The sequence below is a fragment of the Gossypium arboreum genome, chromosome 12, assembly GCF_025698485.1.
Source record: "Gossypium arboreum isolate Shixiya-1 chromosome 12, ASM2569848v2, whole genome shotgun sequence".
Taxonomy (NCBI): Eukaryota; Viridiplantae; Streptophyta; class Magnoliopsida; order Malvales; family Malvaceae; genus Gossypium; species Gossypium arboreum.
In genome coordinates, this window is record NC_069081.1 from 106,662,973 (window position 1) to 106,690,528 (window position 27,556).

The following is a 27,556-nucleotide window of genomic DNA, read 5'->3' on the forward strand; positions in this document are numbered from 1 at the left end:
TCTCAAATCGAAAAGAAAAATAGAAGATCATTAGGTACATAAGAAGGTTTTTGTGTCACAAGCCGCAGATCAAAGCCCATTATGAATGCACACAGAACATCACACAGAGGTCAATTGATTAAATAGGGCTTATTTAACTCATTTGAACTAAACTGATTCTTAGAACACATGGAGAAGCCCATCTACTTAAAATCTTGGTGGCCTAGTGGAACACTTTAGTAAAACTAGAGTTACCAGAGTAATTATTATAAATCCTAAAGGATAAAAATATATAGAGCTTATATCCTTTAGTATTCTCATCTTATAGATAGTCACTAATCTCAACTGTTGATGTAATTTAATATGTATTGTTGGATTCGGGAGAGCTCAACTATAATTAGAACCCTCTCCCTTCATTTGTAATCACTTCAATGTGCTTAAAAACCCTATTATTTTTGCCTAGGGTTGCCAACCCCTCTCCCTAAATAATAGAGAGCTAGGTTTTTTCTATTAATTTAATATTATTTGGATTCTATCGATTCAATCAAGATTCTCTCAACTTTTACTATAAATAGATAGTACTGGTAGGCTTCAAATCACACCTCGAAAAAGAGAGAAACACAAGTCTCTCAATTTTTTTAATATTGTTATTTTGCCAAAAAGTAGTGAAAATTTATTTTCTAGAATAAATTTTACTTTCTGAAAATTGTAATTGTAACAATCGTTTTTAGTGAAATCAGAACTGTAACGCCCCAAAATTTATATTTCTGATTCTGTTAGAGTTTGATACAAATGTGCATTTGCTTCAGTAGTTAAGTATTTTGGGTGTGTGTAAGAGGTCCCAAGTTCTAGACCTAGCTTTGGTAAATTTTGGTTTTTATCTGAATGAAGCCTGGTATTTGGTTATTAGGCTTATAAGTACTTATTTGTAAAAGTTTATCAGAATGGGCCTACTGGTCTAGTTGTTAAATTGTATGTTGGTGTGTTAGAGGTCTGGAGTTCGAATCCCTGCAGGAGTATGGGTTTTAATTTTTGCTCGGTGATGGGCAAAAATTTCGGCAGAGTGGGGACTCTGGAGTGGTTGTAGTTTAGTGGATTTGTGGAAGGAAAATAAGGGGTGGTTATCTCATCTTTTAATTTTTTTTTCATTTTTACCTCCTCTTTTCCCAAAATTTCGGTATTCTTCTAAAGTTTCTAACGTCCCCTTCCGTTTTTTTTGTTTCTCTTCTCTACTGTTTTTTTATTCCTCTTTGTTTAATACTCTTTTTGCATCCTTTCTAAATGCGGTGTTTCAATTTATCGTTTTCGTGCAACTAGGTAAGTTTGATTAAGTGCGCTTTTTATTGGTTAATGAATATTTTGTTAATAGAGGCTTGTTTTCGGTACTTAGGTAGAAGTTAAGGGGCTGTGTCAGCCAATCGGTGCTCCGGTGTGCGGAACCACTGTTTTTACTCGAAGATAAGGGTTTCGTTAGATTTTAGGGAGTGTTCCTTCTGATTTTAGTTGATGGAGAATCGAAATAAGTGATTAATTGAGTGGGATTTTGGTTGATTTTTAGGTTATGGAAGCTTGGGAGCGGTTACGTGTCGAAAACATGTAACATCCCTAACCCCAAGCCGTCACCGGAATAGGACTTATACACTAATATTTATACAAAACTGAGACAAACTTTACATTTTAGATCGATTCTTATCAAATTTCATCTTAAAGTCCTTAATATGGGCCTACGGGCCCTATATATGTTTTAGAAGTGATTTGAAACTAAATCGGGAACTTTGGAAAATTTTCCTTGAAGATAGGGGGACATGTCCGTGTGGCTTAGAACACGCCCGTGTGGCCTGGAACATGCCCGTGTGCTGCAGCCGTGTGATACATATTTAGCTACTGACTTAATCCACGGCCAAATGACACGCCCGTGTGTCAAGGTCGTGTAATATTTAGGAGGTTACTGAGTTTCTTACACGGCCATAAGGCACGCCCGTGTCCCCTGATCGTGTGGCACCATGTAGGCTTGATTTAAGCCAATTTGCCACCCCTTTTAGAGGTAATTTTCACAAGCCATATTATATAACATTTATACCTAAAAAATTTCAACAAAACAATTATTTCAAGCCAAAACAAGTATATTTCATTTTCAAATCACAAAACATCACATTCAACATAGTTTGCATACTTAATTATTCATATAGTTACATTACTATATATGTCATAGAAACCAAAAAGTTATTTAACAAAATCTACCGGAGTAAATCTGGATAGTGTGACCCTTGATGTAGATCCGATCCTCCATATGTATATAAGTCAATCTACAAAACAAATCACATACACAAGTAAGCTTATAGAAGCTTAGTAAGCTCATAGGCATAATAACACAAATCTTACCGAACACTGTACATAATTATACATGTATTATTTAAACTATTTCATCCTGCAAATCACAACTTCATTAATAAACTCATTTGAATGATTTTCATGATGCAATTCACGAACTTAATTCTTTTGGGCCCATTTATTATTTATTTCCATTGTCAAATTAGGGAACAATAATGGAATTTAGTGCTTCATTATCACATTGCCATAGTAAACTATGGACTTTCACATTGTCACACATCACACACCAAAGCCTTAGCCCTGCCATGGTCTTACACGGATCACATATCATACCGATGCCATGTCCCAGATATGATCTTATACTGAATCATATTATTACATCACACCGATGCCATAGTCCAGCTATAGTCTTATACGAGAACGCGAATTACATTGTACCGATACCATAGCCCGGCTATGGTCTTATACAGAAACATATATCACATCTTTTCCGTCAATTCATTATGGTCATAAAATAAAAGCACTCAAACTATTGTTCCAACTAATTTGTTCTTTTAGTTACACATTATTCATTAGTTAATACAATTTGATAATATTCATCTACAATAAAATACTTTAATAATCATAAGATTTTCATATCAAACATTGAACTTTGTCATATGAACTTACCTGGGCTAATTTGAAAAAGTCGTAGAAATTTAGGGACTATTCTTGAATTTTCTCCTTTCCTCGATTCATTTCGTTTTCTTGATATGTAATAGAAATATGAGACACCAGCTTAAAAGAACCCTTCAATGGTGTTTTTGCTGGAGAAGATGAAGAAAATTGAAGAAAACTCTAGATTTTTTTACCTAATAATCATATTTTACAATTTAATATTTACCCAATTCCAATTTTGCCCCTTGTTCACACTTGATTTCTATTTTCCAGCACACACCTGCCGTCCAGCCTAATAATAGGTGTTTAGTTGCCTATTTAGTCCTCATTTAATTATTACTAGAGCTATTTAATCACATCTCATAATTTTGCACTTAATTCAATTTAGTCCTTTTTACCCAATTGACTACCAAAACCTTAAAATTTCTTGACGAAACTTTAATTTTAACTTATTAACACTCCATAAATATTTCTAAAAATATTTATAGCTCGGTTTTTGAATTTGAGGTCTCGATACCTCTTTTTTATCTCATTTAATCTACAAATTTCTTTTAACTCATAATTTCACTAATTAAAAATTATTTCTAAAACCACACTTAGCATTTACTTACTAATATCTAAACTCACATGTTAGATTTAGTGATCTCGAATCACTATTCCGATATCACTGAAATTTGGGCCGTTACTAAATAATACAGGTGTGTACTCCAATTACACAGAAAACGGGATCGGTGAAAGCCAAAAAACTTTCTGTCGACGCCACACGAGCGTGTAGTCGCCCTTGTGGTAGGCCATGTAGAAGTACACGGGCGTGTGGTCGACGAACTAGGCCGTGCACAAGTGACACGGGCGCGACAAACACTGTCGTATGATGACTGGCGAGGCCGTATGAAAGACACAGGCTCAGCCAATTGGGTCGTATAGTCCACATGGGTGTGTGGGCCCACAAAGACGAACCACATAGGCGTGTGAGAATTTGGGTCAGGCCGTGTGGAAGGCCAATTTAGGCCGTGTAGGCCACATGGGCGTGTGAGCCCATTTTTTTGAAATGTTCTGTAAGCTTGCACGGGTTGCCCAAGTCGACTGTGACCTGTCAAAGGGTCAATAAGTAATACTTAGACCTCTGCTCTGTTATATGATATTATGATGTATGTGTTACCATGTTATACCTAGCATATACATCTATACTATTTTGAATATAAATGTATGATCTATTTATCTGCATTATAACATGCCATATTCTATGATGCATTGCATCGGGGTGGGTTTGATAAAGAGAAGGAAGTATCTGAAGGCTTTATAAGCCTATTATCTGGCAGCTAAGCTGCATATTTATGACATGTGCCGCATTACGGTACTTTATGGTGTGTAGGGTTGGATGGGTTGATTTTATCCCCATATTTGGTGTGCAGGGATAGGTAGGTCGATTTTATCCCACATGGTGTGTTGGGTTGGACGGAGTTGGTGTGCAGGGTTAGTGGTCATGTTCAGTTATTTTGATCTGTTATGCATGCTATATTTGAGATGGCCTAAGGCCTTAAGTTTGTATCTGATTCTGTTTCTGAGTGGGCTTTGATGGGCTAAGGCCTTAAGTTTGTATCTGATTCTGTTTCTGAGTGGGCCAAAGCCATACCGATTCTATAAAAAAGGTTTAGGCCCGAGTTATGACTATATTCTAATATCTGTCTGTATGCATGCTGAACTGTGGGGATGTACACACTGAGTTTGTGAAAACTCACCCTTGTTTGTTTTATCTGTTTAGGTAATCCCCAGCAGTAGGCGGATCGGTACAGTGGAAGACTCAATGGTGACCACGCTCACATACATTTGGTTTATAGACTTACTGCTTTTGTTTTATTCATTATTTTGGGAATATTTTGATGTAATTTTAGACTTATACTTTTGGTTTTTAATTTGGGTTTTTGAACTGCGAACATGGATTATAAGCTACAACGCCCAAGTATGGTTTTCCTAAAACAAACTAAGAGTTTTCTAAATAAATAATAAATTGGTTTCAAAAGCTTCCGCGATAAAGAAATGTTTTCAAATAATTTGACTATTACACGATATCGGCTACGAAAAAGATAACAATTTGAACAGTTTTCCTTATTCGAAACAGTTTTTAAAAAAACACTCTCATGTGATATCGCCAGATTCGGCCATAATGTTCAGGCTGGGTTTGGGGTGTTATAAGAACAGTGGTTTCAGACCACAAATCTGAGTTAGAAAAAAAATTATTTTAATATTAGTGCATGGTCTGCATTATGATAGGAATAACGTATGAAAATTTCATTAAAAAAATTTTACCGATTACATGTCTAATTTAATAAAAGACTAAATTGCATAAAATGTAAAAGTTGAGTTTTAGTAGCTTTAAGTATCAAATAGCTATGAAATTCAAATTTTGAGGTCCTTATATGGTAATTAGACCATTAAGTGGAGTTAATAGATAAGTATGATGATTCATCCATGGAATTTTAATTAAAGAAAATGATGAAATTGGAAAGTAAAAGATGAAAAGATGATCAATTAATAAAATAAGAAAATATCATTATTTTTCATCATCTTTCCTAAATAAAATATGAAAACCCTAGTCATTGAGAATTGAAGAAAGAGAAAACTAATTTGCCCAAATTAGATCTAGATAGATCAAATACGGAGCTATATCGAGGTAAAAAAAAGTATCAAATTAGTACCATACAAACACGAACATTGTCCAAGTAAGTTCGTATAACTAAATTGTATATTTATGTGATTTGTTTGATTTATATGTATATGATTTGTATAATTGCTAAGTATGAAAATAAATCACATATCCAATAATGTCCAGCAAGAAATAAATCACTTTTAAACAAATGAAATTAAATGGATACAAGGTTCCCAGAGTGGTTGTGGTTCTGCATATGTTACGAACACACCATAGCTCGCAAAAACATCCCGTTATAGCTCACATGAGCATCCCGATATAATCGCTCTTGAGTTTTTTAATACATTATCCTACCAAGCTTCCCGTTTATATGCTCCTATGAGCATTCTGATCGGTAATAATCCTGCATGTGTTGCGGACACACCGCAGCTCTTATGAGCGTCCTGATATATGGCTATTTGGAACTTCTCGATTAAAAGCTCTTTCATAAGCTTCTTGATAATAGCTCTTCGAAGTTACCCGTTAAGCCCGCATGAGCTTTCTGATTTAGGCTCTTATGAGCATCTTGTTATTAAACCCAGATAAGTTTCTCGTTACAACCTCATATGGGCTTTCTGTTATTTGGCTTGGAAGAACTTCCCGTTTAAATGCTCAATAAGTATTCCTGAATATGAATTGACAAATTTCAGACTCATACACTTCATGTGTACTACCCTTATATCCATCGATATTTTTAATGATTCAACGGGTAAAGTTCTGATGTGAGATGATAAGAGTTTAAAATGAATTATTATGATAAATACTTGAAATACAAAGATATTATATGTACATGTTCTTGAAAACTTGAATTGATAAATACATGTATTTGGAAATTGAATATTGATGAGCTCATATATATTTCTTGTTGATTACTTGACTAACATGATTTTTGAGGATATGTGCTAAGCTTTTGGCCATATTGTTTGGAATATGTTTTATTTGTTTACCTTTAATGTAATTAAATGGTAAGTTAAATTTCATGTTATACGAACTTACTAAATATTAAATGCTTACCCTGTTTATTTCTTCCGTTTTATAGTATTCAGAAGCTCGTAAAGGTTGGAAATAGGTCAGAGCAACATCACACTATCATTCATCTCATTTTGGTATAAATAGCAAAATTTCTTTTGGGTATAATGGCATGTATAGGTTAAATTGGCCAAATGATGGCATATAAATATTTGGTTGAAACTAGATATTGGTATGGCTTATGTTAGGTATATTTTGATATGTAGATATATGGCCTAAACATGTTTGATGTGTGTGTTTAAAATGGTTAAATTGTAGAAAGTACATAGACCTATTGATGATTAGTTCGAGATAGCATAATTGGTAAAATATGCCTATATGCACATATGTGGATTTGGTAAGTTTGAACACTTAAACATATGTGATAATATGGCATGTATAAGACTTACTTTTAGCTTGGTTTAATATCTTGAATTGGTTGGTGAATGTATTAAAGTGTTGATGTAGGTGGAAGACAAATTGGGTGAGAAATAAGGCTTAGAAATAACCTTATTTTGTCCACATGGGTAGAGACATGGGCATGTGTCTCAGCCGTGTATGACACACGGCCTAGCACATGGGCGTGTGTTTTGGTGTCCCCTGTATCCTTAAAATTGCAAAACAGAATGCTCAGGTATTTTTACAAGGGTAGAGACACGGGCGTCTGTTTCAGTTGTGTGTGGTACATGGCCTGGCACACAGGTGTGTGACTTGACCGTGTAGCCCCTGCACCTAATTAATGTAAATTAAAATGTTTACACGGCATAGCACACGGGCGTGCGGCTTAGCCGTGTGACCCAAGTCAGTAACCACCCTAATTTAGGCACAGCCTGGGACACGGTCGTATGTCCCTATTTCAAATGCCCACATGGCCTGAGACACAAGCGTGTCTCTCAACCATGTCAGCCATATGGCCTGACCACACGGGCGTGTGTATCCTGCACTTAAAAAAAATTTTAAAATTTTGCAAAAATTTTTCTAAGTACACGATTTAGACCCGACTTGTTTCTAATGTGCATTATGGGCCTTGAGGGCTCTTATAAGGGACTTTATGATTGATTTTTTATATGAACATTGTATGATATGAAATGTATGTTATCTGTTCTGAAATCTCTGGTAATGCTCCATAACCTTGTTTCGACGATGGATTCGGGTTAGGGTTGTTACAGTAATTCTATCGGTTTATATTTGAGAGAAAGTTTTACTTTCCCAATGAAAGTAAAGTAATTAATTTATGGTTCTGTGTTTGATTCGAATTTGTTCGAGCCCACACTAGAAGTAGTTCGTGGTACGAGGATAAAAGGTAGTCCGATTGAAAGCTGGGAATGAAAAGGATCTATCTAGCCCAAAACATAGATGCGATTTCAAGAAAAGTTTATTACTATAAATATCACAAACCGACTTGATATTCAAAATTTTATTTTTTTGCTGTACAATAAAACTATTTTTGAACCGATTTTTTTTCCAAAAAAGAGGGTTAAAAAGAATGAAAAGAAACCAATGAAGTGCTTATTATGTTGTGGTCCGCATAGGATACGGGACCGTCTAGAGCGACCTAATCTATCTACGGCCTATAGAGAAGATAAAGTAGAGCCAGAGAGTGAGAATTTAAAGTTTGAGTCAATGGTATTCGATTTTGTCAAAGTGAAGAGGGATTACAAGCAAAATGAGTTGATGTTTGTAGACATCAACATCACAGGCCAAAAAAATAGTGATCTTGTTGATACGGAGCATCAAACTTTTTCATAGAAAAGGTCGTGGGTAAACTTGGTCTCTCGGTTAGTAAATCAACTAAAAGATCGATATTGAAAATTCCAAACATGTAACACCCCTATCCCGTAACCGTCGCCGGAATAGGACGAGATATTACCAGAAATTAGGAATCGGATCAGAACAGTAAAACTTTGAACCTTTTCTTAAATAAAAGATCATTTATTTATATAACTAATAGACACAAACAAAGATCGAATTTAAAACTTATAAAAGTAAACTTCCATAAGATGCCATATTTGCATGGCTTATATACAATAGTCAAAATATCATTCTATTTATAGTCTATCCTATACATGTCATAAGCTAAGTCCAAATCACATGATTACTACAATAGTAGATAGTGTGACGAAGTGCTGACGATCCCCGAGCTAATAGTAAGAGTCAACGATCTACAAAAATAAACAGAGAAACATAACATTCAAAGTAAGCTTTCATAAGCTTAGTAAGTCTTAAGCAACTTAAACAGTTGAACTTAAAAACAAACCAAATGTTCGAAATCACATAACACTTTCTGAGTACAATACTATTTGGCTGATTATGCACAAACACATATCATTTTACTCCGTTTATACTCAAACTCATATAAACATAGTATTTACAAGCTTCCGGATTAACTTTAATTCTTTCAAATTTCACTAGTGTATCATTTCTTACCCACATTTACTTTCAACATTCATAGTTAAATAGCATATCAAAAACTATCTTGTAACTTTGCATAATAACTGAATGCACACATATACAATTATACATATGAATTTACAACATCTTTTCATATGCTTCTCATTACACATTCTTAATTCCCGTCAGATCAATCTCACATATAATATATATATATATATCACATACCTGAATCACTTAATGTGTAATACGAGTTCAATTTATCATCTTAGCATAGGATCTCGTAGTCATATACTTTATCAAATTCACTAACACTTGGCCTGCGAGGTATAAAACCCAAACATAACACCAAAGACGAAGCTGCAGGATTTAACCGGATATATTACCAAAGACGAAGCTCATGGATTTAACCGGATATAATACCAAAGACGAAGCTCATGGGTCTTTAAGCCCGGATACACATCAAATATCATGCATCTTTAATCATATATTAACACATCTCATTCAACATATCACATTAGTAGTCATTTGCTACATTCGGATATAAGCTTCATATGAACACCATCATTTACATTTCGGTTCAAAAGTCATACATAAATATCACATTTCACCATTCAAGCTTAACCCATAGTGACCATTCGACTATAAGTCATATACATAAATTATTTATCGCACAACTTAATTCAAGTAAAACCAAAAGGTCACAATTCACCTAATATATACATATTGCTTACCAATTCGCACACAACCTTTCAAATTAGAAATTATAAGTTGGTTCCGCACATAGCCCATCCTTATCGATAATTTACGATGGTTTTACCCTTACTCACATATATGACATAGGCATTTTTACCTATGCTTCTCAATTCACATTCATGATTCAATTCCAATCGATTTAACATGCATAAGTACATATCGTATACCTGACCAACTTAATGTATTGAAGGAAATCGATTGTCGATTTAACACAAGGTCTCATAGTTGAACATAAACATGAAACCATTTCTTATATGTTCGATTCACATCAATCATCAAATTCATTTAATTCACATATACTTAATTAGGTTATTCGTACCTGAATAATTTACTTTACGGAACGAATCCACATATCGTATTAGCCCATAGTCTTAAAGCACCACACTTTTAATAGTTTACCTCATCGAAGTTCACATTTAATCACTTTGGTGCCAGGCCATATTTGGCTACCACAAAGGACTAATAATAATAATTTTATACACATCATGGTTTCCTTTAGATATTTAATAATCACAAATCGTGATATCTCTACCAACACATATACGACATAGTTTACTCATTGTAACACTCATTTAGTACATCAAATTTCCAAATCCAATTAAACTTAAGCATAATAGCCATAATCGGGTTATAGCCTTAAATCATTATTTATTCGGCACATTAACTAAATAAAATTTACATTCTCTTTGCCATATTAATTTAACTCTTAGGCATATAAAAAGGAATCAAGCTTAAACACTTAAGAACTTACCTCGAATGTTACCGAATGATTACAACGGCTATTCGATTATTTTCTCTTTTCCCTTATCCGAATTTGTCCCTCTATGCTCTTGAGCTTAAATTCAAAGATTTTAAACTAGTCATTATTCGACTATTCAAGCATCACTTTATAAATATAATATATATATATATATATATTCAAATTTCACACTTACTGATCATAGTAAGCTTATAAGAAATCAATAAGCAACTCATTAACGAATTTTTTGTCAATGTTTACCACATAATCATAATTTTACTGCAAGCTGTCTTCCTGAGCAACAGTCACTAAATCATTTATAACTGGAGCTACAAAACTCCAAATCAAGTGCCGTTAATTTTCCCTGAAAATAGACTCATATAGATTTTATCTATAAAATTTTCAGAATTTTTGGTTTGGCAAATCAATACCAGATTTTTCTTAAAGTTTCCCTTGTTTCACTGTTTGACTAATCTGACCACTCTTCACTACGAATCAAAATTCTCATTGTACAGAATTAAAAATATGTTCTCGTTTATTTCATTTGTAACTATACTCATTAAGGAGTCTAAGCATATAAACTTCATCTTATAACCATTTTTGTACAATTTATAATGATTTTATAAAAACAGAACAAGGGATCTAGAAGTCATTTTGACCCTGTCCCGCATCACTTCAAATATCTTATTATCGGAAATTCTTTTGCTTACATGGTTTCTTTTATAAGAAACTAGACTCATTAAGCTTTAATTAAATAATTTATTCAGCTTCTAACTCAACTTCCACAATTTATGGTGATTTTCCAAAATCACTTTACTGCTACTGTCCCAAATAGATTATTACCAATTCACTCTTTCACACATTCTTTGCATACATATTATTCAAACATGTATATCACCAATCAATTTCATCATATATATCTATAATTTCACTTAAGCATAATATCAATACAACACATTGTACTCAAATCATCATTCAAGTTCAAATCCGGCTAGCACACATATAAACACTAGTAACTAAATATTAACATTTGCATTTCACCAGAATAGCCAATTGCCATTAAGAAATTAAACCACAATTATTCAATTTTACCAAGCTTCAACTTAATTTAACTTATAATAGTTCATAACACATTTAAAGCACATACATTACTAAATTTTATCCAAGTCACAATCGGCCATAGTACACCCAACACATTAGCCGATTTCCTACTTAGCATCTAATGCACATATATGCTTAATTCACCACCTAAGCAACATGAAACTCCATTACAATCACAATTATTCATTCTTTAAAACTAATATTCAACTATCAATAATTTAGCAAAAACTTAGGTAAATGGCCGAATGCTATATCCTCAACCAAAACTAAAGTTTTTAACATGGGCTATGTAGGAAACTATGTGATTAACTAGATTTTCACAAGACTTTGAAGATAGCACATGAAACATACCTTAATTTTGATGTTAACATAGTCGAAAGTTTGGTCTCTCCTATCCCCCTTTTCGCAATGAAGAACAAAAGTTATCAACCTTGTTCTTTTCACCCACTTACTTATTTCATTATAATATAAAATTGTTATTACATATTATAATATATTTATATATATAAATACATATAAAATTTATACTTTTTCAATTACTCAACCACATGGCCGGCCACTATAAAAAAAATGACAATTTGACATGCACATCCTTATGCTTTTTAAACCATAGTAATAAGCCATCACATAAATACCTAGCACATTTCTTAAATTTTTCACGCGAGTCCCTTTCAATAAAATTCACCTTAATTGGCAAAAATCAAAGCACCACAAATTCACATATGCATTTTCACACAAATTAAGCACAAAATTTATCATTCAATTATTTTCACGACTCGGTTTAGTGGTCCCGAAACCACTTCCCGACTGGGGTCAAATTAGGGCTGTCACAAAATAGGTCTCAACTATGGGAGTAGCACAAGGAGTTAAGGTACAAATTGGGGATTGAAAAGACAATGATGACTTTGAAGTAATTCACTTAAATGATTACAACTTCGTTATTGGTTTAAATTTTCTTGAAAATATTAATGCTCTGTTGGTTCATTTCATCAATTGTATATGTATCTTGGATACTCGTTAACGACAATGTGTTGTGTCAGTAGTCGTGATAAGAAAGGTGGAACCAAAGTATTATCGGCAATCTAGTTTGCCGAGAATGTTCATTGTGGCAAGAACATTGACTTGGTAAATCAGAGTGCTACGAAGACTCCCTTGGAAATGCTAAAGGTGTAGAAAGCCGATATGAAGCTTATTGAGTTATTAGTGAGGCTACACCTATGAGAGAAGTGGGTTGTGCATCAGATTTTAGAGTCAAGGAGATCTTGATCGAGGCAAGTCACAATAGAGGCAAGTAAGAGTGGTGGGCTCTTTTGAACGAGTTGTACAAAAGAGAGAAATGGTTTGAGTTAGGTGATGGCGGAGACATAAGTCGAGGCAAATGTTCCGAGGGATAGAACTACCCAAAAATAAGAGACTAATTAAAAATCAGCTGAGGCATCGAGATAATTCTGAGACGAGTCAAACCAACGTCATTTCAAGGACGTGACAAGGGCATCACGATGATGGATCAAGGAGAATATCACAAATCATGGATCAAAACCTGTGACGAATGCACACAGAATGTCCCATGAAGGTCAACTAATTAAATGGAGCTCATTTGACCCACTTGAACTGGTTTGATTCGTGGAACACACGAAAAAACCCATCTATTTGAAGCATTGGTGGCCCAGTGAAACACTCCAATAAAATTAGAGTTTCCAGGGTAATTATTGTAAATCCTAAAGGATAAAAACATATAGAGTTTAAATCCTTTAGAACTTTCATCTTGTAGATAGGCACTAATCTCAGTCGTTGATGTAATTCGATCTGTACTGTTGGATTTAGGGGAGTTCAACTATAAATAGAGCCCTCCCCCATTCATTTGTAATCACTTCATTCATAGTTATTGAATATATTTGAGAGCATTTACTCAAAAATTTGGTGTGATATTATTTTATTGCGACTTTCTGTTCGATTCAAAGTCTCTTTGTCATTTTGAGTTGCTTCCACTTTATTTTAGTGCCTTAAAGAGATTCTGTGTAAATTCTCATTTTTCGAGAGTTAGATTAACTTAGGCGGATTTGAAGTAAAGCAATTATTTAAGACCGTGTGCTTTGTCAGACTAAAGTTTTAGCCTTGTGACACTTGGACGTCCCTTATTAGATGTGTCTTGATTTCTTTTGATGAGATTTGAACCCATGCCTTATAAGGCAATAATTATTTTATGTAAATACAAGTTAAATATTTAATTATTTAATTATAACATTAACTTCAAAATAACTTTTAATATTTATACTTTAATAATTTTTATTAAAATCTTTTAATAATGGTAATTAAATAATTTAATGAATCCATCTTAAGGTTAATATATATGAATTAAATATAAATTTAAAATATTTAATTTTAATTGAAGTAGAACATAATTTTTTATGAAAGAAATCAAAGATATATTTAATTTTATATCACTTCAATATGTAATTAAAGTTTCATTATATTGTATTAAAAATAGATTAATGAATAAACTAAATAGAAAAATAAATAAGGGTATAAATATTTTTATATTTAAAACTTTCTTAATAAATAGATATCAATAGAATTTGGAGAAGCATCCACTCACATCATATAAAATTCATTAGTTTTACCCAATTTTTAACCATTAAATTAAATTAAATCAGTGACTTGCATTCTCCAAACATGTAAAGAGTCAACAAAAGAACTTCCTAAACTAGTTGGGAGCATGAAAGAAAAAATAATATCTAAATGCAATTGATCGAATTTTATGAATGATGTTGTAAATTTAAAATAGTTGGATTTCCAGAAATAAAAAATAGCAGTACGAAGAAGATTACTTCTTCTTAGAAAAAACGATTAACGGAAAATAAATATATTAAATTGATTAATTTTAACAAAATTATCAATAATAATAATAATTGGACTAAAATTTTTAAATTAAAAAATAAGACGGTTGAAGTTATAAATTTTAAAGTACATGGATTAAATCTTAAATTCTATAGAAGTACAAGGACTAATAGTTTATTTTAACCAAATTTAAACACATCATTCATATTTATATAGCTATTATCTAATTTGACAAGTTAGCAAGTTTAAATTTATAAAATTTTTCAATTTTTTTACAACTTACCCATTGAGAAAAGGCAATTGGGTGTAGTTAATTTTATTCCAAAATAGGTTCAATTTTGATTTAAGAAATTATAAAGTTGGTACAGTCGATTTTTCAATGGAACCCAGATAAAGTCGCCCTTTTTAAGTCTATCCCTTTTCTAGGTCTACTTGCATCAAGAAGGCCTGTTGAGTGGAGAATGTTGTCATAAATCAACAAACCAAAGAAAGCATGGTGTTTTTATACCACTTGGCTCTTACTCTTTAAATTGACAGCAAAAGGCTTTTCCATTTAAGGAAACACAAATCATTCCTCTCCAAATCCCCATGCAGCACCAAAACCTTACACTTTACATTATATACAATAGTATAACAAACAGTATAGGAATGACTTTTTATTTCTTTTGGATCTCTAATCATGTGATCAAGAGGACAAACACTTGGTATCTGAGGAATACATAAGTTTGGTTTGCAGAGCATGATATTTAGGCGAAACTGCCGTCAATATGACAATGCCACAGAGGAGAACCAACCCCAGACCTAGACTATTAACAATCATGGACTCCGGACAGTGTTTGGATACAGTCCGCCTGCTTTGCAAGAATGTCGATTTCTCTAACAACCCCGTTTCCGCTGTTGCCACTGCTAAGCCATAAGTGTAGAGACCAAGGAAGATATGCCACGGCAACACCTTTGCTCTTGTCGTCCGCACTTCACCTCGGTGCCAAAAGCTTACAAAACCCACCAACCACTGCATTCAAATACACAACCACAGCATATAAAAAATTATCTTTTCATGTAAACGAAAACTCCTAATCTCCTTGTCATTAGACTGAATTAACCAGCAAGCCGAATATGTTGTCTTGCTCTGAATGTAAACGATTATTTTGAGCAAATGAGAGTATGACAATTGATCAGTCTTTTCAATGAAAATTTTCGTGCTTAGGCAATAGTTAAATAAGTCCATTAAGGATGGCTCCAGGCCGTGCTCATGAGTTATCCCGTGTAACGCTGGAATACATCATCTCAGCATAAATAATTGAAAAAGGCTAAAATACGTTTTTGAAACTTGCTAAGCAGCTAAGGGAGTCGTATAAATGGGGCCACAACCTCAAAAGAAAGCAACACAATATGAATGGGTGAACTGCAATAATTGCAGCTTTCAGCATTCCGTTATTTTTTAATGTTTCCCAGTAGATAAAAAAAAAGAAAAGAAAAAAGAAGTGTGAATTGTGATTACAACTCAGTTTCCGGTAAGTTAACTGTAATTAACTTGCCCCTGGAATGTATTTATCAGTAAAGAAAACTTAAGGGACCATTTTTGAAGAAAGAAATAGGAACAAAAAATGATTGAGTGGCTGAAGAATAGAACCTGAGCTCCAAACAGGCTGACACAGATCAAACCCATCCAAGAATGCAGGCTGAAAAAATTAGCCACAATGCCATCTTGTCCATGGAACTTTGTCCAAATCCCAAAAACCCCACAACCTAAAGCCACCCCTTGAAGGCACAAATGCACAGATTTCTTCAAATTCCTTGAACCAGGCAACCACCTGTGTATCAATATAGCTGAAAAGAAAGAAGAACTTTCAATTGTTTGAAAAAAAGAATAATCTATTTTCACTTCATTTTCTGATTTACCTTCCCCACTTATGAGAATGAAGCCAATCACCATGAGCAAAGGATGGAGGACCTGTAAGCAACACAGATAACTTTCAAAGGCTGCAAAAGGAAATGTGAAGTAATTAAGTAGAGAATGGAGTGATAAATAAATACTCACTGCATAGATGAGGTCTTCTTGGGAGGGTAAAGAAGAGTGAGGAAGGAAGCTAGACTTGAAAAGAAGAGCCCACGAGAGGACCAAAGCTGCCACTAGGATCCCTGATATTCTAGCAAATAAGAGAGGCGGAACCAAAGGTGGAGAAACTGCAGCCATGGGCTTGTTTAGAAACATGCAACTTCAGTTTGAGTACAGCTGAGCTGATGAGTGAAGTGGCGAGAGGATAGCTACCGACACACACTCTCAGATCTAGCAGGCTGCAAAGAGTAAAGGACCAAAGACATGACACCTTTAACAATACTTTATATGGAAAGTTTCTATATTTTATTTACTGCCTTTGATAAGATTCCCTGTAATCCTCCTATGATAAACCAGGACCATGAAATTTATAAATGGATCAAACGATCAAAAAGGCCAAAAAAAAAAAAAAGACTATGAGCTGATAGTGGGGCAATGGCGTTGCTACTGCATTATGACTGGAGCCCTGAACTACTATATCTATAATAACATCTTCATTATTGTTGGGCTCCTTTTTTGGACAGTTGCTGGGCTTCTTGATTAGGGATTAATGAAATTCTTGCATTCAAAATCCAATCCATATACATTTTGACCTTCCTAACAAATTTAAGATCACTCCACTTCATTCAAGTTCAGCTGTCAGAGAAGGATGGCTTAAAAGCCAGTTGAGCTCAAGTAGATGGCTCAGCAACTGCCTTCCTCAACAATAGTTTGTCTTTGTTAGTACTGTTTGATGTTGTTACGTAAACTGTTTGATTTTGTAATCTTGTATATATAATGGTTTTTTTTGTTACTCATAAAATTTCGTCTAGTTTGATATTGTTATTGAAAAAGTGTAATTTATTAATTTTAGATATTTAATATTACTGTTTAAAACTGTGATCGAAAGTTAAAATATTTATTTTAGATATGATTTTGGTAATTAAAAATCCTATAACAATTTCTATTAACTCGATAATAATAATTACTATTAAATTAATTAATTTAAATGATATTTAAGTAATTCAATAACAACTGCTAATAATAAAAATACTATTAAATTATCCCCATGCATCAAACCAATTTAAACTATGCATAACTCATCACATATTCATTCTTAAACATCTTAAAGTATTAAGCTAAATCATAACTTGCTTGAAGATAATTAAAAACACAAAAATAGCACAGAGGAGGGCCAATTTGTATTTTCACATCCCAAACTACAAAAGCTAAAAGTCACAACACCACCTACCCAGCTTTTCGGTTTGGCTCAAAGAAGTGCTTTAAGTTCTAAAAGCATGTTGTTTGGGATTGTTTCTCAGGTGTAAAAGTACTTCTAGCACCCTACATGCATTGTAATATCAACTGCTGTTTGATGTTATGGTTCTAAATAAAATTAATAAAAGAGAAAAAAGGTTAAAATTAATAGAATAATGTACTTAAAATTATCCATAATCTCTCTCCAACTTTAAAATAAGAGGATGATATGTTTGAACACACTTAAACTCACGTCCTCTTGCACTAATAACAATGTCGATACCAACTAAACTAAAACTCAATCAACTTTTTAATCTTATATTTTACTGTCAATAATAATAAATTAATACTTCGAAGTGCATTTTTTAAATTTTATTTTCATCTATTTATAATATCTCGTTAACTATCTCAATAAGAAAAATGTTATATGAGCGTAAACCAGATGGTACTTCTCCTTCAACTTTTTAAGTTTTGATTAGTTTATTATTATGGCAGACCAATGAATGAAGGAATGCATGGTCCGGAAGTAGAGTTTCCTTGTGACATAATCACTTACCAACTATTATAAATTTCAAAATAGCCGATAAAAGAAATAAGGACACGGCAATTAATGATAAATTAATGGTCAAAGATGATTTCATCAGCGGTTGACAAAAAGATTGTCGATTGCGATCCTAAAGCAAGTCTAGCAATAGACTCACAAGCAGTCACTTCATAATCTTTTTATTCATAGTGATCTGCTGATATATGCTTTGATTTTTATCCCCTTTTTTACAAGCAATTCAGAGCTGCAACCTCAGGGTCAGGGCTCAGAAAATTGACAGGAAAAATAGATATATATGGTCTAATTCATAGATATGGCCTGGACTGGATTGACTATTTTGTTGAAACCCAACCTGCATTGATGTGAATTGGTGGGGGCAGGGACGGCATCTTCGAAACACTCGATATTTAGCATTTAGATATTCTATTTTGTTGTTTATCTAAATGGGATTTACAAATGGAGCGCCCTGGTTAACACCCAAACGTCAAAACTTCAAGAATATAATATATAATTAGTATAATTAATTATGCCTAGTTTAAGCTGCCTTGCCAACTTACTTTATTTTGATTTTATTTGCAACCAGTTTCCAAATTGTGGTTTATATTCTATCAAAAAAAAAAAAAAAGAAAAGCTGTTGCTTATATCAGTTGCAACGGTTGGCTACTGGCTTTATGCATGCAAGCTTAAGATAATCCATAAGCATGAGAAAGGATATATATATATATATATCACTTAAGACTTAATTTGTGCTGTAATAAACTTGTCCCTTGAACTTTGCTCCAAGCTAAGATGCCTATGAAATGGCAAAAACGTCGATGATTTCTAGAATCTGGACAACATTTTATGGCATTTTCGTTTATCCATCCAACCTGGGAGGCATCGAGAATATAATTCATTAACGACACCTAGTGCCATGCGACCTCAAAACTCCAAAGAATCTACGATAGCTATCTATTAAAATAAACATATACATCTCTCATTATTTACACAAACTAACGAAAACCATGGAAGGCACTGGATCTTTCGATAACAATCCGGTATGATCTTGTTGTCATCGATCTTACCTTGTCTTGTATTTATATATTATATCTGAGCTTCCCACAACCCAAAAGACACAAGATGGATCTAAAGCGCAACTAGCGATCTGTCGTATTCATTTAAACCTTGCCTAGTAAATTCCAATTTCGATGAATACTTATATCCTATCACAGTATCACAACTATTTAAACCTACCCTCGGTTCCACTGAGAGTATCAGCGTGACTCAGAACAACTAAATTAGAAACTTAAAGCAGCAAAGGGAAGATATGGAATTTTCTTGCAAGGATTTCAAGGTAGGGAAATGCCAAGGCCAAAAGCTGGTGGATGGTGAATCCATGCCGCTAGTTCTGCAACCCCCCAAGGCAGACAAGGCTGATATGGAGTCGCTTCTGTTGGCTTTGAAGACAAACAAGGATTGGTTTGAGCAATTGATCATCAAAAACAGTGCTGTCCTCCTCCGGGGTTTTGATGTCAAGAATGCACAAGACTTCAATGACATCGTTGAAGCCTTTGGTTGGGATGATATTCGTTATGTCGGACCAGCACCTCGGACGCATGTGCATAAACGTGTCTGGACAGCTAACGAAGGACCTCTCTCCGAGTTCATATATTACCATCATGAAATGGTTCTGGTATGTCCCTATTCGCTACTATAATATCTTCTGGAAACAAAGACATAACTCCATGCTTTTACAAATGCAACCCAAATTACGGGATCAATTACTTATTTAGCTATTTCTTAGTTTTTAATCAACTTCAATAAATATATAAATGTTAGGAAGGCTGCATATGGAGCTGTAAAATTGGCCATGATTATGATTGATTTACACAAAACGGAACGCAGAACAAATCAAACATGAAATTTGATCCTACTGCGCTCTCGAATTTGATAATCTTTGTCTATAGCTGACAATTTTGATGATGCAGTGAAGCTAAAACATATAAGATATCTTTCACTTTAAAAGTTGACACATATGGCTTCTCCTTAGGTCACGAATCAGCTATGAAATTGGTGTTTAACTAGATCTTACAATGCCATTGTTCACCAGATAAAGGAATCTCCGAAGACATTACTACTATTCTGCGAGGTGCCACCACCGGAAGGTGGAGAGACGCCCTTTGTTCCTAGCTTTCGAGTAACAGAGCGGATGCTAGAGGAATTCCCAGAAGCTGTGGAGGAAATGGAAGCCAAGGGGTTACAATACTCATTTACAGCCCTCAGCAAGAACGATACATCATCAATGAGGGGCAGAGGCTGGGAAGATACTTTTGGAACATCGGACCGTGAAGAGGCCGAGAGAAGGTTCGAATTTGATTGAACATTTAGTATTTAATATTTATTAAAAATTTAAAATTGAAGCACATATACATATATGCTTATGAGCCTTAATTCTGAGATAGACTGTGAGCCTCTAAACACAGCCAAAAATGCAAAAAATGTTACAGGGCCGAAGCGCTGGGAATGGACTTGGAGTGGCTACCTAATGGGGGAGTGAAGGCTGTATTGGGACCTCGATCTCTAACTAGGGTGTTTGATCGAAGGAAGGGGAGGAGAATGTGGTTTAACACTGTAGTCGGTATGCATGGAAAAGAGATAAGCTCAGCTAGCATGGCAGATGGAACAGAGATTCCAGAGAATGTAGTTAAGAGATGTGGAGAGATCATAGAAGAAGAAAGCATTCAATTCAAGTGGGAGAAGGGTGATGTTGCCATCTTTGACAACATGGCTTTGCTCCATGGACGGAGGCCTTCTAAGCCCCCCAGAAGAGTCCTTGTTGCCACTTGCAAGTAGACTTCCCCTTGCCTCAACTTTATCCATCCAAACATATCATCTTATACCAACACTTTTTAATTTAAAAGCTTTGCTTCGTTTCGACATCAGTCATCAGTCCTGTGTGGAATAAGAAAGCATTTGTATCTTGAAATGTTTCTTTAAAATATAATGAAATAATAAAAACAAACTTTGTAAACCTTTTTTTTTTCTGTTTTGGATATTTTCATTATAGCATAAAGATATATATAGTTAAATTAATACCTTTTATATCTACTTATATATGCATGGAAAGTTCAAAAATCTATCATTATTTGCTCAAGAAATATGTAAGCTGGAGGAGCCCTTCTCTTGGATGGTACAAGTTGAAAACTGATGGCACGTGTAAATCAAGTACGGGCATAATCGCTTGTGGAGGAGTTATACGAGATTAGCATGAGAAATGGATTTTTGGATTTTTTAGATTTTTTAGATTCATTGGTTCTTGTTCTGCATTGGAAGCTAAATTTTGAGGTGTTGAAGACTTTCGACTTGCCTGGTGGAATGGTCAAAGAAGAGTTGTTCTTGAATTGATAATATTGATGGTGTTAATATGTTGACCAGGAATGCTAAGATTGGAGAGTATAACTTCGGTTGAGAAGCTCGTACATAAAGAAAGAATGAGAGGTGATTATATTACAAGTCTACAGGGAAGGCAATAAGCTTACTGATGGTTTAGCTTTGGTGGCTTGGAATCATCCGTTACAATGTCTCCACCTCATGGGTTTTTGATTTACTATATGCTAACGCAATAAACTTACTGATGGTTTAGCTTTGGTGGTTTGAGGTCAACCGTTGCAATGTCTCCTGATAGGTTTTTAATTTACCATATGCTAACTGTCATGATTTTGTAACCGAAGAATAGTGTTGATTAATGTTTGTTTTATTCTCTCTTTGATAAAAAAAAAATTGGAACTTAAAAGAAAAGCAAGAGGAATGGTCATTGATGACTTCCGAAGCTCCCGAGCAGCCCTGTAACCAATATCGTCATGGTTATTCCACCAGACTTCACATTCCAACTTGAATTTTAACAATTTATACGAATATGATGACTCGATTAGATAATGGCCAACTCCAGCATGCAATGCACGCATAGCTTATGGTGGAAGTACCTGAATGATGGGGCGTTAAGATGCACTGACCCCGATATGCATATAACAAATCAATCACAATATCTAAGTCATGCTAAGTGGAAAACAATAGCGTATTAAATAGAACATAGTAAAAATATTGCCTACTTTTTTTTATTTCCGGAGAAATAAGAAAGAGAACAAATTCCGAGCATAGCCCTATTTCAGTCTGATGTTTGCCAGGCCGGATGGTTTTGACTGTGCATTGTAACATTTCAAATAAAAGAGAACAATTTCACATGGCCCGCTAACAGCCGTAAAGATTTTCAAAAATCAAGCACAACTATGGAGCATGCAAATGCATGTCTTACCCACGACCCCTCCCCACATATCCATACCCTCTTCCATAATACCCACCACGATAACGACCACCACGTCCACGTCCAGTTCCACGCCCACGTCCACCTCGATGTCTTGAAAAATCACCAAAAGTCTGCACCACCAAAACCACTACAATATCAAAAAGGGTCCACATATTTCAGAGAGTTAATAGGAAGAATAAACAAGCAATGCATCATCACCTCTGTGTCTAACTTCATTTGCTCAGAGAATCTCGGCCTTCCGTTTTGCGAGTCATTATCAAGTGCATTGCAGGAGAGAGTATCAAAAAAGTCATCCTTATTGTAAACAGGCTGTACAACACCAGAATGATAGAGTGAGTAGAGAGCCTTTAAGATAATCAAATTATTACATGAGTTAAATATAAGTTGGTAAGATAACCTTCGTTTGAATCTTAGGTATTTCAGCATCATCTTCACCTTGAGAACCATATTCATCAACGGCATCTGCTTCTTTATCCTTAGTATAAGATTTGCTACTGTTACCAAGATGACCCCATACTTCATCTTTCTTGAATTTCTCATTCATTGCCACGAAATCAAAGTCTTCAGTAAATTTTGTCACTGGACGTGAACTCTACCAATAAGAGTTTTCCATAATATACAGTCAGTCTTGAAGAATAACTATAACCAACAATAAAATGCATTCAAAATTTTATTTATGAAACTTGATAAGCCAAGAATTATCTCTAAAACATCTACAAACTAACCCAAATAGTCAATTCCACCCAATAAATTACAGGCTAAAATGAAATGGTTTAGCCTATAATCACATAGCTTCAACAAGACAACAACAATATTCAGCTTGCTGCATCTTTTCAAATTTGTGAAAATTCAACTTTAGACTACAAATGTAAACGAAGTTTACCCCAGTTCCTCTTCCTCTTCCTCTTCCTCTTCCTCTTCCTCTTTCATATCCTCTATAACCATGGCGAGGTTGAAAGGAAGCTCCATTTGGCTAGTGGGAAAAAAATTGTAACACTTGTCAGGCTCCTTACAACATTCAGTTAAGCAAATTATTGCAAATGAAAGTCAATGAACTTAATACTCATGAAAGGTTTTTTTATCAAATATCATATAAAGCAACAAAGTAAATTCTACACTACAATAAACAACACAACAAACCTAAAAATGTATATCTCATGCTCATCATGATTTTTTCTCGTTTGGGACAGGCACTACTTGGGTAAAAGAAGAGAAGAAAACAAGTAAAATAATTGCCGTTATGCATTAAAAGTGCCCACCTTGCGTGTACTAACTACTCATAATCTACAAAAAGATCCTTACAAAAGGAGACACATACTTTCACAAATGAAACCACGAGGCTAACCCTTCAAATGGACCCAGATAATCACACATTCTAAGAATCCATACTTGGTTTAACTTTCCATATCAGTTCTAATTTCCCGTTTTGCAATTCATAATCACATTAATACCTTCTCAAGCAGCCTACAGTCAACAACCCAAGGAAAAGAAAACTATTGAAAATATGTACCACTAGTACATGGCAACAAAAATTTGGAAATTTCAAACTCAAAATCCTGTGAAACAAAAATCAAAACACCAGGAGCACTTTCTGTACGGTAAGTACAGCATCCTAAAGAAGTAGCTTCAGGAGCAAATTTCTTAATATGGTAAAAAAGGAACAGAATTTGCAAATGTCAACATCCGCACTATTCTCTTATCACTTCACTGCAACCAAAGTTGTCAAAGCCAGATGCAGAATATTAATGTCAAAACAGTTTATTAGATATCAGTGTGCAATGCACTCTGGGCACTAGAACCTTGCATCACACAAGGCACAGAGGGTGAAAAGTTTGGTCAAAGCAAATGTGCTAATTTCTAAAAGATAACTAGCTTAAGAATTTGTTTCGTAGCGTTAGGCAATGTGTCCCCAACAATCAATGTTTATTTAATTTTGAGCTTTATTTAAAATAGAAGCATCAAAGTACCTTTGGGGCAACATGTGAAGAAACAGGTAATGGCAATAATGGAGGCTGAGTTTCTGAGACAACAGGTACTGATGGTTCAGGCGATAATGATGAGGACACTTGAACCACTTCCACATCTTTATGTGCAGTTACTGCAGGCTGAGATGAAGGAACAACAGTAGATCCTGACTGCAAGAGCTGACCAGGGGTTACCAATGATTGTGTAGATGTTTCCACACGAATAAAATTTGAAACCCCAATGACAGAGGATGCAACCTGAGAAGCACTTTGATATGGCAAAGTAGGAATTTCACTTCGTTTGTTGGCAATTGGTGGTGCAATGGAATTTAATTCTGGACTAGAACTCATCAAAGGAGCAAGTGCTGGCGAGCTGGCACTGAGTGTAGCTGGAGGAGGTGCGGGACTTGGAGCTTTGTTAGGCAAGGAAGCAGACAAGGTTTCTGATGCCAGCGTAGCTGAGGGTGCAGGAGGCAGCGAAGATGAAGTGGCAGATGATAAAGAAGAAGATGTGAACATGTGGGAACTCGTACTGGCAGGAAGTAAAGAAGGAGGAATTTCAGGCAAGCTTGAACTATGTAAGTTAGCAGAGCCAGCAGGCAAAGAAGCATTAAAATTAGGATATTGCATTGGTTGCGGCATTGAAGGAGGCACTGACAGTCCTGGTGATGGCCGAAGCAAAGTTTGCTGGTGCAAATGTGGAAGCGCATTTGGGGAGGCATAGTATCCTTGCCAATACATGGGCATAGCAAGCCCACTACCATTAGCAGTTGGAGGTTGAGGTGATGCACCCCATGACCCTATGTTCCCACCAGGTTGATATAGAGGTAGTGCTGCTTGAAAATTAAACCCCGCTAATCCCATTTGAGTGTTGTGTGAAGTAAGATCAGTCAAAGGTCCACTAGCAGCAGATGGCATGCTTGTAGTTGTTGAAACTGAGTGTGGAAAGTGAGACTGCAAGGATATGAAAAGCTTCAGGATTTGATATGTCAAACTTTGAATCAATATTTCATTTTTTATTCTTAACCTGGATAATTGCAGGATCATTGTTTATGGGTGGGGTAGGCTGTGTAGGTGGTGAAGATTTAACCTGTAAATCCTGCAAAAACCAAGGAAAAAGAAATTTCACTAGTTAGTAAATATATTAACATCACGATATACTCGATTACCATGCAAGTGAAGAAACACAGTAAAAATCTCAGCACTGAGCACATTAAGTTCGGGGGGAATAAAATCTAATAAGCATAAAAATGAATACCTTAATGTCACTCCCACGGAACAATATGTATTCATAAACTTTGTCACTCGGGGGTACTTGCGGACCATCCTTTTTCCTTCCTTCAGTTCCAAATGATCGTACTGCCCGTACCGAGAGAAAAAAAGAACGATAAATAGTAGCACTTGGAAGGGATGAACGATGCTAAATTGCTAAATTGAATTTTAAGGGTAAAACATGCAAATCCGGTCCTAGGAAAAGCGAAGTCTATGTTGTATGATGAAAACAAAAATAGGAGAGAAATTAAAGAGAAGAGAACAGGGATTACCGTTTCTTAATCCAATACTGGACTCGTCCGGGTTGATGTTGTAAAGAACGCCCTCGTATCTGATCTCACTCTTGGAAGTCAAGCTTATTAAGCTCCCTATGTAGGAATCAGCCGTTGAAGCCGATTTCGAACTTGAATTCTCCGCCGCCATTACCCGATCTCTTCTCTTCTTCGGAAAGAGAGGGATCAGGGATTTCTTAGGTTTTTAGATTGTGAAACGGACGACCTCTTCCTTTACTTTCTTTCTCATCATAATAAAGACCATCATCTTATTATTATTATTTTTTATTATTTTATACAATTATTATTACTATATTTTACAATACTCTCTAAAAATATTTTATATTAAAAATATATATTTAACAAATTTTATGGATAGAGCATAAGAGATTCTTATTTGAATTTGTTTACTTTGTCTTTTTATTTGAATTTGTTTACTTTGTGTTTGATTACAAAATAATATTTTTAGTTATTTTAATTGGAATGTTGTATAAAAGCGTTAAGTAAAAAAATATCTTTATAATAATATTAATTATTTTTAAAATAAAAATATTTTAGTAATTTTATAGTTAAGTTGGTGTCAAATTAATTCGTGACATCATCTCAATAAGAAAAATTATAAAATATTCTTTCATAATTAAATTAAGCTATATTATTTAACGGTACTTTAATTTTTATTAAAAATATTAAAATATGCATATTATCATGAGTAGATCTAGGGGGCCTGGCAGGGGCCCCGGCCCTCTAAAATAGAAAATTTTTCATGTTGGCCCTTTTATAATTTATAAAATTTTAAATTAGTAATGGTAAAATTGCACTTTGGCTCCCAAAAATAATAAAAATTTTATTTAATCCTCTAAAAAATATAAAGACATAGGCTATTAATATGGCGAAATTACATTTTTATTATCGTAAAAATATATAATTTAATTTCGCCCCCTCAAAAAAAATTTTTGACTTCACCCCTACCCTTAAGTCGTATTTCTAGATTTGTCACTGCATATAATGGGATTTGAACCAATACCAAATGTAATACCCTTAACCCGTATCTGGCGTCAGAATAGGGTTATAGAGTATTACCGAAATTTACAGATCAATTAATAGACATTTCATTTCATTTAGCATTCATATCAGAAATCAATCAAAATCAAGCTTAAAGTCCCTTATATGAGCTCTTGAAGCCCAAAATATATATTAGAAACAAGTCGGGGCTTAATCAGGTACTCAGAAAAATTTTCGAAAAACATTCAAAAATTTTAAAGGTGCAGGGGACACACCCCCATGTCTAAAGTCGTGTGGACATTCGAAATAGGGACATAGGACCATGTCCCAACCCGTGTCCAAACATGTGAGCTCTCTGACTTAGGTTACATGGCCAAGCCACACGCTCATGTACTAGGCCGTGTAAGCATACTGAATT

The 27,556-nt window shown here is 34.5% G+C and overlaps 3 protein-coding genes across 5 annotated transcripts; 1 reads left to right on the forward strand and 2 right to left on the reverse strand.

Moving 5' to 3' along the window:
* Window positions 1-14,985: 14,985 nt before the first annotated feature.
* Window positions 14,986-16,886, reverse strand: LOC108480952 (probable transmembrane ascorbate ferrireductase 4). Of its 2 annotated transcripts, XM_017784104.2 has the most exons (4): window positions 16,528-16,886; window positions 16,389-16,440; window positions 16,120-16,316; window positions 14,986-15,498 (listed from the first exon to the last, which is right to left on the reverse strand). In XM_017784104.2, exons 1-4 carry the CDS (start codon window positions 16,699-16,701, stop codon window positions 15,172-15,174), a joined length of 750 nt encoding a protein of 249 aa, XP_017639593.1. In that variant the 5' UTR covers window positions 16,702-16,886; the 3' UTR covers window positions 14,986-15,171. The 2 variants fall into 2 exon arrangements, with proteins under 2 accessions (XP_017639593.1, XP_052879287.1); XM_053023327.1 differs by having other exon boundaries at window positions 16,120-16,440.
* A 2,692-nt stretch (window positions 16,887-19,578) lies between these two features.
* On the forward strand, window positions 19,579-21,335 carry LOC108482824 (clavaminate synthase-like protein At3g21360). Its single transcript, XM_017785915.2, has 3 exons — window positions 19,579-19,997; window positions 20,415-20,668; window positions 20,812-21,335. The coding sequence occupies exons 1-3, from the start codon at window positions 19,632-19,634 to the stop codon at window positions 21,155-21,157; spliced, it is 966 nt and encodes a 321-aa protein (XP_017641404.1). The 5' UTR covers window positions 19,579-19,631; the 3' UTR covers window positions 21,158-21,335.
* A 1,059-nt stretch (window positions 21,336-22,394) lies between these two features.
* LOC108483466 (protein decapping 5-like) lies at window positions 22,395-26,430 on the reverse strand. Of its 2 annotated transcripts, XM_053023051.1 has the most exons (9): window positions 26,137-26,430; window positions 25,851-25,951; window positions 25,620-25,691; window positions 24,851-25,546; window positions 24,596-24,763; window positions 23,512-23,601; window positions 23,026-23,220; window positions 22,827-22,937; window positions 22,395-22,738 (listed from the first exon to the last, which is right to left on the reverse strand). In XM_053023051.1, exons 1-9 carry the CDS (start codon window positions 26,285-26,287, stop codon window positions 22,613-22,615), a joined length of 1,710 nt encoding a protein of 569 aa, XP_052879011.1. In that variant the 5' UTR covers window positions 26,288-26,430; the 3' UTR covers window positions 22,395-22,612. The 2 variants fall into 2 exon arrangements, with proteins under 2 accessions (XP_052879011.1, XP_017642370.1); XM_017786881.2 differs by having other exon boundaries at window positions 24,596-25,546.
* Between the last annotated feature and the right edge of the window lie 1,126 nt (window positions 26,431-27,556).

What these genes read in the sequence shown, in the direction of transcription:
- LOC108483466 (XM_017786881.2), bottom strand. Translation starts at nt 26,287, where the DNA reads ATGGCGGCGGAGAATTCAAGTTCGAAATCGGCTTCAACGGCTGATTCC. An exon ending in CAGTATTGGATTAAGAAACG is followed by an intron (nt 25,952 to 26,136) that starts GTAATCCCTGTT and finishes CGGTACGGGCAG; the next exon opens with TACGATCATTTGGAACTGAA. An exon ending in CTTCACATGTTGCCCCAAAG is followed by an intron (nt 23,602 to 24,595) that starts GTACTTTGATGC and finishes TTTTCCCACTAG; the next exon opens with CCAAATGGAGCTTCCTTTCA.
- LOC108480952 (XM_053023327.1), bottom strand. Translation starts at nt 16,701, where the DNA reads ATGTTTCTAAACAAGCCCATGGCTGCAGTTTCTCCACCTTTGGTTCCG. An exon ending in AAGAAGACCTCATCTATGCA is followed by an intron (nt 16,441 to 16,527) that starts GTGAGTATTTAT and finishes TGTTGCTTACAG; the next exon opens with GTCCTCCATCCTTTGCTCAT. An exon ending in TCAGCCTGTTTGGAGCTCAG is followed by an intron (nt 15,499 to 16,119) that starts GTTCTATTCTTC and finishes ATTTGAATGCAG; the next exon opens with TGGTTGGTGGGTTTTGTAAG.
- LOC108482824 (XM_017785915.2), top strand. Translation starts at nt 19,632, where the DNA reads ATGGAATTTTCTTGCAAGGATTTCAAGGTAGGGAAATGCCAAGGCCAA. An exon ending in ACCATCATGAAATGGTTCTG is followed by an intron (nt 19,998 to 20,414) that starts GTATGTCCCTAT and finishes ATTGTTCACCAG; the next exon opens with ATAAAGGAATCTCCGAAGAC. An exon ending in CGTGAAGAGGCCGAGAGAAG is followed by an intron (nt 20,669 to 20,811) that starts GTTCGAATTTGA and finishes AAAATGTTACAG; the next exon opens with GGCCGAAGCGCTGGGAATGG.